Raw genomic sequence first — 12,190 nt, forward strand, 5'->3', positions numbered from 1 at the left:
GTCCCTGCACTGGGACAGATGAGCATTCTTCCTGGGAGTATCTCCCATGGCAACCTTGTTCCCAGGCTCCCCCCCCAGCTTTATGTCCCACCATCCCTTGTCATTCTTGTCTCTCGTGGGAAAGGGTTAACCTGCTGGTCCATAAAAAATAGAAAAAGCCTTCTCAGGGGTTATAAATTCTTTCCTGTCCTTTGGAGTGTGAAACCTCTGAGGCACAGAAATCAAACCAGGACCCAGATGCAGCCAGAGTGAGTGATCACCTTTGGTGCACTCCCCGCTCCTTGCCAGGACTGGGATGGGGAACAGGAGGGAATGGAAACAGGAGGTTTGGGGCCAAGGTATCGACCTGGGCTGCTTGGGCTCCTTGTTCTCGGAACTGATGGAGATGACAGGAAAGCACACTGTCAGCTGCTTAACTCTTTCACCACTTCTCCCGGCAGAGAGGAGGGAGAGGAAGGAGAGGAAGGCTCAGCCCAAGGCAGGGACAAGGCAGCCGGTGGCAGCTTCTGCCCAGTGCCCTCCAAATGTTCCTCCTTGCTAGGTGACAGCCCCGGGCTGTAAAGCTCCCATTTAACCTGAGAAGAGCAGGAGCTGTGGTGGGAAGGGCTGGAAGGCAGGGGGTACATGGGGCACTCGTTCTTCATGTCCCTCAGGACCTGTGTGAAAGTTGCTGGGAAGGGACTCTCGGGGGAATTACAGGGTGACAGGGTGTGAGCCCGGCTCCCCAGCTGGCCGGGTGGTGGGACAGCTTGGGGACAATGAAGGGACAGACAGGGGCTGCCTCTCCTGACCTTGCCCTGCTCCAGGCTGGTGACAAGGACCATGAGGTGTCCCACACTGGGTGGCCGTAACAGCAGGGACCGTGTGTCCCCCCGTGGCTCTCCCAGACACCCTACAGCGAGGCATCTCAGGGATGCGGGGCACAGCACGAGGGATGGGGGACAACGGGGCTACAGTATGAAGTATGGTGGGCTAGAGGGTGGGGTGTAGGGAAGGTTATGGGATGGAGCAGGGGTATGGGATGGGGAAGGGGGTATGGGAGGAGGCACAGGACGGGGTAGTTGGTGCGAGAGGGGAAATAAGGTACAAGAGGGGTGTGGAATGGGGAATGGGGTATATGAGGGCTAGGGTAGGGGTACGGGGTGGGGAATGGGGCGCGGGATGGGGCACAGGAGGGTACAGGGGCGGGTTGTAGGAGGGGTCACAGCACGGTGCTCTCCTCCTGCCCCTCGCCGTGCCCCCCGGTCCTGCTCCCTGCCCGGGCGCTGCCCCCCGCCCAGCCCTGCGCTCCCTTGGCCGTGCCCGGAGCCCTGCAACGCCCAGTACAGTTCGGCGCGGTGCGGTACGGCCCGGTGCGGTGCAGCTCCTCCCCGGGGCGGGCCGGGGAGGGTCGGGGCGGGAGGTGGCCGCCGGGAGCTGATAAAAGCCGGGGCTGCCGCCGGTCCCCGCCGCTCTTCGCTCCCGCCGCTCAGCTCCGCACCGCTCCGCGCCCCGCCCGGCCGCAGCCCCCGCGCCGCCCCCATGGTGCTGCCCGGCCCGGCCGGCATGGCCCGCTCCGAGGAGGTGCATCGCCTCACCGAGAATGTCTACAAGGTAAGCGAGCCCGCAACAGGTGCCGAGCGGAACCTGGCCTTTCTTTGCGTTTTTTCCCTTTAATTTTTTTTTATCTACCCCCCTCCCACCCTCCCCCTACCTTCCCACCCCCCGCCGGGCGCGGGAGCTGCGGAGCGGGGGCGGCGGGAGGAGGCGACGGCGGGGTCGGGGCCGCCCCCGCTCTCTCCCGGGGGATGCGCCGGGGCTGCCGTCACGGAACGGCCGGGAGAGGCTGTCGGGGGGCTCCGCCGCTCAGGAGGCGGCAGCGGGGACCGGGACCCTCCCCGGGCACTGCGACCCTCCTCCCTTGGCACCCCGAGTTTCCCCTCGGGCACCCTGCGTCCCCCCGGGAGTTGGGAGACTGCGTGGGAATTTGTCTTATCCCACAGGCTGTCCCCACATCACCTCGGTCCCGGGCAGGTTTGTGGCCGTCACTCGTTTTCCTGCAGCAATTGAAGTGCTCGGAGCCTTTTCTGGGCTTTGGTTATAGCTGGAGTTTGTGAATCTCTCGATTTTCTTTCTGCTTGGCTCCCGGTGTCATGAGGAAAATAAAATAATTTATGTGCTTTAATTTTCCCGGTGAAGGAAGTGGTTTCTGCTCTGCTGGGTCCTGTGGCCGGGTCTAATAAAACCTTTCTAGCCTAACATGTAATGCAGGATGTCATTTGTTAAGCTGGAAAGCTTGCATGATTCCCTGCATTTTAAGTTGGTTTGAGCTACCTGGGAGAATTGAGCAGAAGAAAAAGGGAAAAAACAAACCAACCAACAACAAAAAACTGATAGAAAAAATGTAGTTTAAAAAAAAAAAAAAAAGCCAAGGTGATGAAGTTTGAAGGTCTTGGGCTTCTGGGCTCCTGCTGTTGGGGCAGTGCCAACGGCACCCAAAATCTTGGCTACTGGGAACATGGAGCGGGTCTGTACAGAGCCTTGAGCTGGGGGGCTGGGACCCCCTCCACCCTCTGGTGCAGCTGATGGAGCCGCATTGGGTCCCTCTAGGACGGGGACAGTGGTGGCACCCGGGCAGGTCCTGGTGCTGCGGGGAGCCCCGAGCTTGTGGCTTGGCTCGTCCGGGGCAAACAGGGCGGGAGGTGCTGGCTCTGGTCACCCTGCCCTGCCTGTCCCCAGCATGGGTGACGGTGTGGCTGGGAACAGTTTGAGCTGGTGACTCAGGTGCTGGAGGTGTTGTCCTGGAAGGCTGGTGCTGAGAGCAGGTTTGTGGAGCGGGTCACCATCTCCCTCAGGAGCGTGCGGGGCGGCTCTTGGGCCATGGCAGCAACGTGATGCCCGAGGAAGGAGGGGTGAAGTGAAGGGTGAGTCGGGCTCGTCCTTTCCCTCTGCCCATCGGACCATGGTTCCTGCACCACGCGAGCCGCGGGGCAAGCGGAGCAGAGAGAGCCCTTGGCTGGCTGAAGTGCAGAGGGTGCCTGAGGCTGCTTGGCCCCCAGAGCCAGAGATGGACTTGAGGGAGAGTCCAAAGGTCGCCATCAGTTAGTAAAGGCTTTAATTTCCTGGCATTTTAGTGAGAAAAGCTGGGCTTTAGGGAGTGAGGGTGTGGAGCTGGAGGCACATCTTGTGGATTTACCCACCATGAGCAGAGGGAGCTGGAGGAGGATGGTCCCAAATCCATTTGTGTTGCCTGCAGAGAACCAGGAGCCTTTTCTCCTCTGAAGAAGATGATGCTTTTTGTGGCCTCTGGAGATGAATGGCATGGGGTGTGTACAGGAACCTGGTGTTTGCTTGTTTCTTTGAGGGCTTCTGCGGCCTCCTGGAGCTCAGCACACAGGTTGGAGGCTCAGGGACTGTTCGGGCACTCTAGTGTTTCATAAGCTTTGGAGTCTCCTAGTTCAAAGCCACCTTCAGTGCTTCGTATCCCCATTGCCAAAGTGTTTTTTTTTATCCCATTGTTTTCTGGCCTACACAGTAGCTTGGACACCGCCGTGGTCTGGAGGAGACAATGAGGATGAGGAAGGGGGATGGTGCCTGGGGAGGTTTGGCTCTTTCCTCCTCGCATCCACCTCACTCCATGCTTTGCTTCCAGCTGGTTTTTTTGGTTTGTTTTTGGGTTTTTTCTGTCATCTTGGGGCTTTGGCAGCAGTCGGAGCAGGGGGTCGAGATGAGGTGTGGAGCAGGAGCAAGCATCTCTGCGGGACTGCTCCCCATGCCAGGCCCCCTCTCCCGAGCAGGCTTTCCCGAGGCGTTCTGCTCGGGAAGCCCATTGTGATCATTTTCCATCCCCGGCGCTCCCCCTCGGCGTGACTGTGCTAATGAGCTGGTGGAGGAGCTGTCAGCCGCCCCCTCGCCCGTGCTGCCACTACAGGCAGCTGCCTACACGTGGGGAGTAATTACAGAGGGAGCCGGAGGCTGCTGGCACCTCCCGCCAACGCCATCCCCCTCCCCGCGGGACGGGTCGTGGCGTGGCGTGGACCCCCGGCGTGGCGGGGAGCGAAGCCTCTGCGCCCTGGGCAGCAATCCTCTCATCCCTTCCTCGGGATTGTCTCTTTGCCGAAAGGAGGGACTGGAATCCTTCTTCCCTCCCCCCGGAGACAAATCTGCCTCGTTTCTGACAGATTCGATTACTGCCGTTCACAGGCAAACCTCCATTTCGTTTTAAAGCTCTTTCCTCGTGTGGCTGATCGTTTGGCAATGGTGTGTGAACAGCTCCGCGTTTGACGAGGTGTTTGCTTAGAAACACCCCAAACTCGAAGCCTAATTGCCTCACCCAAAGGCAGGTGTGATTCCCGATAGCTATTTGCTCCACATCAGCTCTAATCAATGCTTTTTTGCCGGCAGAACGGCCTCTTGCCTCGTTATCTCCCAGCCCAGAGGGAAGGGGTGTGATTCCTGAAGTCAAGCCGAAGGGGAATGGTTGGTGGCTTGGTGGATTTGGCAGGGACAACGTGACAGGAGGCAGGAGCTGGCCCCTGGTGTCACCCGTGTCCCATCCCCTCGGCATGCAGACGGTGCTGTCCCCCTCCAGGCTGTGGAAACCTGGGAGTTCAGCAGTGTTATGAAGCAGGGAGGTCTCGACTTGCCAGAGGTATCCCCAGCCTCTTCCCCAGCTCCTGCGGAGGGGAGATGCTGCTCCTGGGGCTGGAGGCAGCTCTGGCATTGGTGTCACATTGTGTTGAGTCTGCCTGTGGCTGAGGTGTCACTGTGCACACCCAACACACAGAGCTCCTGGAGGAAAAGCCTTTGGCTGTGTTGAGCCCTTTGGGTCTGCCTTGGCACTGAGGCAGCATGCTGTGGGGTCTGGGCATCATCCAGGTCCCCATTCCCGTTTTCTTCAAGCCCAGACCACAATGACAAACCCATTCAGAGTTCTAGCCCTGAAACGTGTGTCCCTCCATAATCTGACCCAAGATCTGATGTAGGCCCTGGGTTTGGTTTTGTGTTTTTTTGCTGTTTTGTTTCATTTTTTTCATATTATCTTGCTCCTGAGCTCTTTCTCCTGTAAAGATTGTGCTGAGCAGTCAGGCTTTGGGGCAGGAACTGTGAGCCCGAGGTGGAGGACAGCAGCTCAGCTGTTCCCCTGGGTCAGAGCAAGCTCGGGGAGCACCCAGCTCGGTGGGCTGACCACCAGTGAGGGGTGGGAGGTGCAGCCCAGTCCCGGGGTTATGAAAGGCTCTGCTGGGTGTTGTGGCACACGGGGCCTTGGGCCGGGTGGGTTGTGAGGCGGGTGTGTTGTAAGCAATTAAAATCAGCCCCACTAATGAGCCTGGCAAGTCTTCCCTCCCAGCAGAAACTTGGCTCTCCAAACTGGGGATGTCTGCTGGTGGTGCAGGGCAGGATGTGTGGGGATGGAGGCAGCGCTGGGCTTTGGGGTATTAAATATTGATGCAGAAATAGCAGAGGTGCTCCTGGAGCCGCACTGACCCATTTAGAAAGGAAACTTCCTTACAGCTGAGCTGCTTTTGCAGTGTGACTGCGGTGTAGTGGGGAGTCCCACAGTGCTCGCCCCTCTGATGGCATTTCTTGTGGTCACATAGTGTCCTGCTGTCACCCAGGAGTTGCCAAGGAAGCTGTGGGTGCCAGGCTGAGCCCAGGCCACCCCTGGCACTGTGCAGCATCAGTCTTGTGAGGAGCCATCACGCTGTGCTGCTGCATAGGGGCATCAAAGAAGTGCAAGAGGAAAATACTGAGGTTTTTTAGCTCAGAGTTCACCACGTGTGATCACCGATGTGTCCCCAGTGAGTGCTGTCCCTGTTCCTGGGAGAGGAGCCTGGTGTTCATGGTAATCTTCATCCCTTGGTCAAATCCAGGAGCCTCCTTGCCTGGCTCTTTCCCATGTGCAGGAGGAACCCCAGGGCAGGATGTATGGTGCAGTTGTGCAGGGACAGATCCCATCCCAGCAGGCCGTGGCCACTGGCCACCTCCTGCCCCAGCAGAGTGAAGAAGGACCCGTTTTTTACTTTTCTCTGCACAGGGTTTTAGGAGGCTGTGGGGATGTAAAGCTCCACAACTTGCTTGAATGTGTTTTTTTTTAAAAGCCCTTAAGGAGGGGCTGTGCAGGTCTGTCCTACACAGGAGAAACCTGACACAACCTCAGCCAGCTCCACTGCCTGTGGTTCTTGGGGAGGACTTAAACCTTTACACAGAGGCTGTTAGGGCATGGGAGCAGCTGGGAGCTCCTTGCTGTGGTGTGGGGTGCACTGAGAGGGGCGAGATGGGGCCCTTATTTTCTGTTGCCCCTTCTCCCCCTCGTTCAGCTGGACTATGTCCTGGAGACCTCGTGCTTTGCATTAGTTTCATTTTTGGCAGCTGAATAAAGCTGTGCCAATCCCAGAGAGCTGAGTGGTATTACCCAGGGAATTTAGTGCAGTGGAACAAAGCAAAAGCCCTTTCAACCTTTAGCTGCCAGGTTTTTTTGTCTGTGTTTTTCTAAACTCTGCCCAGGCGGCGTGTGGAAGGCAAACAACTTGTGGGTGGTGCTGATGGAGCAAATTTGGAGGGAGAACGAGATTTGCTTTCATTACCAGGATTTCACTGAATGTCAGCTTTGTGGTGGTGTCCTGCAAACCTGGCTGAAGAAGAGCCCTGGCCAAGGCTCTGCCGTGGTGGTCCTGGGGGGGTGTGTGTGCCCTGGTGATGCCACCTGCAGTGTCATGGCTGTGGGTACAGCACCTCAGCACCTCACTGCCTGGCTTGGGTGTGTAAAGTGATGGCTTGTTGAGCATATTCCCTGCCATAAGTATGTTTATTTTTCAGTGTTTCTCTTCACAGCTGGTGGCTTTTCAGCTTCTCGCCTGGAGGGGGGTGTGAAGGTGTGTTAGCTCTGGAGTCACCTTCCCTTCCCACCCTGGGAGTGAGAAGGCAGCTTGGAAAACTCTATTTTTATCTCTGTAGTGAGGAGCCCTTTGCAGTGCCCTCATCCTGCCGGGCTGTTGCTGTTGGGAGTCTCCAGACATTGTCTTGAAAACAATGAACTTTCTGCAAACTCCCTCCTAAGGTTTCATGGGTTTTACGTAGCCAGCAACGAGTTGCCTCCCCTCTGATCCCGTCTGCTAGTTTGACCATTTCTGGGGGCTTTTTCCTCCTCCTTCCTTGCTTTAAAATGGCTGCAGTCAGTGCATGCAGGATCCTGCTCCAGGCAGTGCTGGCAGCCACTGGGGCTGAGTGGTGCTTTGCTTCCCCCCACTTTGGGGACGAAGCTGAATTTTGGAATGGGCTTTTCACGACTCTGTCCCCACAAGAGATGGAGATGGCAGCTCGACTGCTTTTAGGCTCCAGGCAGGGCACTGCCCTCCCGGGGGCTGCTCCCCACCACTGCCACCTGTGCCATGCCATGGGGACAGCCCTGGGATGAGGCTTTGTGCACGGATCCTCTTCCCTCGTTTATTTGCTAAGCTTCAGGAAGCTATATTTACATAGGTCCTGCTGCAAAAAAATGTTTTATTTATATCTCTGTGGGTATGTGCATCTCTATAAACACTTGCTGCACTTCACCCAGCAAAGTGCTGAACAGTCCCTGCCCCACAGATCTTCTGCCTGGATTTTTTCCTGCATTAACATTGTTCAGCCTCAAACTGCTGAGGTTCAGCTTGAGCCTGGTGGAGGCTGCAGCCACGGCTCTGCTGGTGCTGGGGACACGTCCCTCTTGGGGGACACCCCCCTCTTGGGGACATGTCCATGGCCAGTGATCCCACACCTCCAACCACTTTGCGGCATAACGTACGTCGATCGTTTTGGGGTTTTTTGACAGAAATTAAAGGTGACGTGGGGAGGCCGGTGCAGTCCTCATCAGTATTAATTAACTCCTGTGCAATTGTCTCCTACAATTAGGGAGCACAGCTTGCTCTGTGGCTGGGTGCTACAGGTTCATTTTCTCTATTCAAGCTGAGCATGTTCACCAAACTGCTCTGCACTGCCCTGGAGCTGCGTCCACGTGTGCTGTGTTGCTGCAGAGCTTGACCTGCAGCCTTCATTAGCAGTGAGGTTCCTCATTAGCCTCCTGCTTCCTTGACAGATCTCTGGGAATCATCTGCCCTTTGCAGGATGTGCATGGTCCTGTGCGATGGACCCCAAAGCACCAAGAGCTCTGGGACACGGGGATCGTGGCTCTGGGACACAGGGATGGGGGCTTTGGGACACTGCAGCTGGGCTCGGTGCTCTGGCCTGGAGCAGCTGTGGTGCCCCCACTGCTCTATCCAGGAGCTGATGTCTGCTCCTTGGAGGGCTGAAAGGATTTGTTCTACCACTGAATTGCCACCCCCTGGGTGACATCTACCCTCGGTGCTGGTGTCCTCTGTGGGTCCCCGCTCACTGAGCTCAGAAAATGGCTGTTTGGAGGCAGGGGGAGGCTCTGGCTGAGCCTGGCACCTGCCAAAGAAAATTAAACTGTCACGGTCTCCAAGGGGCGGGCAGCAGGAACTCGGGATAAAAATGCCTCAGGCAGAAAATGAGCTTTATAGTGTTTGGCCAGCTTCAGAGGAGGTGACAGATGCTTAATCAGCTTATTCACCATAAGTGTCTGTCTGCTGTCTTCCCTCCCTTTCCCGGGATGGGATGCTGCCAGCGTGGGGGTGACAAGCCCTCGCTTCCCAGGGGGACACCCGGGCACCCCTGCTCGGGGCTCCAGGCACATTTAGGTATTAAACTTCATTTTCTGCCAGTACCCGGGGCAGGGGCTGTCCCGAGGTGGGGCAGGGGCTTGGTCCGGAGGTCGGATTCGTGGGGAGAGAATGGAGATTTTGTTGTCTCTGCCCCGGCTGGGACTCGGTGTCTGGTTCTAGAGATGCTATCAGGGCTGGGGGGAAGGCTCTGGACGGGGGAGGTTGGTGGCTGCAGTGCCACACACACAAAGAGCCCTTCTTCTTCCTGATCCGATTATTCCTTCCCCCCCGCCCCCCGTGTTTAAATAAGGACCTTAAAGCGAGGGAGGCAGAGCTGCCAGACGGCGCTGGTGGTGTTCACCGACACCCTAATTTATGCATATATAGGCAGGTGGAAAGTGACACTGAGTGCTTTGAGACTGAGGTGTAATCCTTGCACGTGGCTTCAGCCGTGGCTGGCACCAGTTTGGTGGGATGGTGGTGGCTTTGTTCTGTCTTCAGTGCCTTGGTGGCCATTTCCAGTTCTGCTCTTCAGGCCTTGCTGCTTGCTTGTGATGGATCTGTCCCGATTCCCAGGATGGAGAGAGAGGTGGCACCACGCTGCTGCTGATCTCCATGGCCATCCCAGGACTAAGGCATCACCAGCCATCATCTGCTGGAGCTCAGTCCAACTTCTTGCCTGGTTTTAGATCCATTCCTTGCCCTCTAAAACAGCGACTTCTGGTTATTATTCTGCTTGTATTTGCCATATCTGATAACTTCCCCTGGTCTGGGCCATTCACTGATACCTTGTGGTGAAACCCACACAGGGCACCTCGTGTGCAGCCAATGGTGCTCCTGCTCATGAGCATTATTTGCAATATCTGGCTATAGTTACAGTTTCTGGGTGTAGAACCAGGGTCCTCTGGCAGCTCTTGGGAAGCTTGGGTGGGGTCACTGATTTTTTTTAATTTATTTATTCTGTTATTGCACTGATGAATGGAGTGTGGCTGCCTCGCAGGGGGGAACTGGAGCTGCTCCCAGTCCTCTCTCCTAACCCTGGTGATGTTCTCCTCTTTCCTTCAGACAATCATGGAGCAGTTCAATCCCAGCCTCAGGAATTTCATTTCTATGGGGAAGACCTATGAAAAAGCCTTAGCAAGTAAGTGAAACTGTGCTGCTGATGTGTGTGTGGTTAAATACTGGGGGCTGGGGAGGGTCTGGCTGGGCAGCATGGCCTCAGAAGGAGAAAAATCCAGAAAATGAGTTTGGGGTGCTCTTTGTCCCTGCAAGAGTGTGAGAGGGAATGGGGAGTTGGTTCTTGGACCTCTACACAGAGCTCACATTGTTAGGACACGTGAGGCACATGTGTGGAAAGGATTTGAGTGATAAAATGGTTGACAACTGGATGACAAGGACATCTCCAACCCATTTAGGTTTTAATATTACTTTAAAATATTTAGAATCAAGATTTAAAGTTCTGTTTAAAGGTGTGGCATGGAAATGTTCTAATAGCTCTGAAGAATGCACTGGAAGGGGAGAAAAATACTAAAAATTGGTGGTGGCTCCTGATGGGGAGTGTAGGGTGCTGTGGGGAGCCATTAGTGAGGTGAGATTTAAGTGATCAAAAATAAAATTGGAATTGATGAAAACAAAAAATGGGCTGCTTTCACTTCAAATGCCTTTGCATGCCACCTGTGCCCTGGGCTTTAAGGAGGTTTAAGGCTTCGTTCTACCCCAGAGGCAGCAGCTTCCTTTTGGGGAGGGCTCTGCTCACTTCAGAGCTGCACTGCACATGGCTCCTGGATTATTTTTTTTCTAATTGGTTCAGTGAAAATGTCTGCAAGGGACGAGGCTGTCAGAGTCCTGAGCCAGTGGGAAAACAAACAAACAAACAAAACCCTTTTGGTGTCTCACATTGTTAAGGCTGGCATGTGGAACCCACCCCGTGGGAAGGCTCAGTGCCTCCTCGCTTGGTGCCTTCAGCACATCTTCATTCCCAGGTCAGATGAGGTCCTGGGATGTTTGGGACAAGGAGCTTTTGAACCCTCCCCCTGTTCCTGGGTACCAGCACTCCCCTGCTTGCTTTCTTCTTGACAGTTCTCAGCCTTATTTTTAATGGATCAAGTGGCCATCAGGTGGGCAGCACCCACCCATCCTGCTCCCTGCACAGGGTCTGTGGGCATGGGGCATGGGCCATGTCACCCCCCTGGCAGCTGGGATTCCAGCAGGGCCCTCGGGGCTGGGGGCTGCTGCCACCCCCTCCTCCCCTCCTGGGTCTCCAGCAGAGGCTGGGGCTGCAGTGAGGAGGAGAAGAGGTTGCAATTGCAACCGTGGGGTTTTTAAAAATTCATTCATCTCAAATGTGATACTCATAATGCAGCTTTTAATTACCCGGGTGGTGGAGTTGGTTTATTAAATGCTGGTTTATCCCAGCTGAAGCTGGGCACAGGCAGTGGCAGCGTTCTGTGGATCACCAGTGTAATCACTTGTTTGCTGTTTTTCCCCACTTCCCCACGGTGAATACACTTTGGAGCCCTGGATCTTCCTGTAATTTTCTTTTTACATTATCTTTGGTCACCCTTTTCTTCAGATCTCCAGGCTTGTGGGGGCATCTGGAGGGAGTGTTGGGATCAGGGAATCGTGCTGGAAGCGGCTCCAGCGCCGAGTTTGCCGGTGCTGAGCTGAGGCTGTACAACATGTTCTGGTGATTAGAGGAAACCCCCTGCTTATCTGATTAAAGTGGAGCGTGGAGCTGGAATGTCAACAAACAAGACTGAACTATAATGAAAGTCTGTGATATTCAATTATTCCACAGTGATTTTTCTGAGCAGCATTAGGCAGACTGATGGTTACACTGGAATGAAAACCACCTCGTTCCTGCAAGTACTTTTCTTTCCTCCTGCATAGCCCTGTCACCTTGCTGCTTGAGCTTTCTTCTTTCTCCACTCATTTTTCTTCTGTTTGTTGTTTAGTCCCTCCTCGTGGGGCTGAGCCCCTTGAAGTAATGTCTGTTTTCATGTTTAGCATCTATTCAGTGCCATAATCGCTATTAAAGAGAATATAACCTTCTTTTTTTTTTATTCTTTCAGGTATGACCTATGCAGCAAAAGGATACTTTGATGCTCTGGTTAAGATGGGAGAGTTAGCCAGTGAGAGCCAAGGATCTAAAGAATTGGGTAAGTCACCAGTTTACTCCTAAGTCCCCGATTTACTGTTAAATGGAGTCTCCAGCTCTGAGCACAGAATGAAACCAGATTTCTGGTGCTGATGAGCACAACGAGCTCAGTGTGGAGCTGATCCTGCCTCATGTGGATGGCTAAAGCCTCTCTGTGTTTCCTCTTAATGTAGCTTAATAAAAAGAAGCCTGTTGTCCATCGTGTTGGGATCTGGGGCACAGTCAGCTGGTGGTGTTTGCTGGGGCTGTTGTCCTGCTTGGCACAGGAAGGCTCCAGGGATGCTCCAGCATCTCCTGGGGCTGAGATGGGTTTTGGTCTTGTTGCCTTTGCAGTCCCTGGTGAACTCCTCTGGGTCTGGCTCACCAGATCACTGTGCTGGGAGCTGGCAAA

At 55.0% G+C, this 12,190-nt stretch overlaps 1 protein-coding gene across 12 annotated transcripts in view; it reads left to right on the plus strand.

Annotated features, from left to right (window-relative positions):
• The first annotated feature begins 1,454 nt into the window (after positions 1-1,454).
• BAIAP2 (BAR/IMD domain containing adaptor protein 2) overlaps positions 1,455-12,190 on the plus strand; it is a 38,709-nt gene continuing 27,973 nt past the window's right edge. For 10 of the 12 annotated variants that reach the window (XM_030462034.1, XM_030462031.1, XM_030462028.1 and 7 more), the window contains exons 1-3: positions 1,482-1,593; positions 9,708-9,783; positions 11,714-11,800. In XM_030462034.1, coding sequence (XP_030317894.1) covers positions 1,522-1,593; positions 9,708-9,783; positions 11,714-11,800 — 235 coding nt within the window. In that variant the 5' untranslated portion in view covers positions 1,482-1,521. Of the gene's footprint in view, positions 1,594-9,707; positions 9,784-11,713; positions 11,801-12,190 lie in introns of all 12 variants that reach the window. The other 2 variants (XM_030462039.1, XM_030462038.1) reach the window with 2 other exon arrangements.

This window comes from Calypte anna, chromosome 18 (assembly GCF_003957555.1).
Source record: "Calypte anna isolate BGI_N300 chromosome 18, bCalAnn1_v1.p, whole genome shotgun sequence".
NCBI lineage: Eukaryota > Metazoa > Chordata > Aves > Apodiformes > Trochilidae > Calypte > Calypte anna.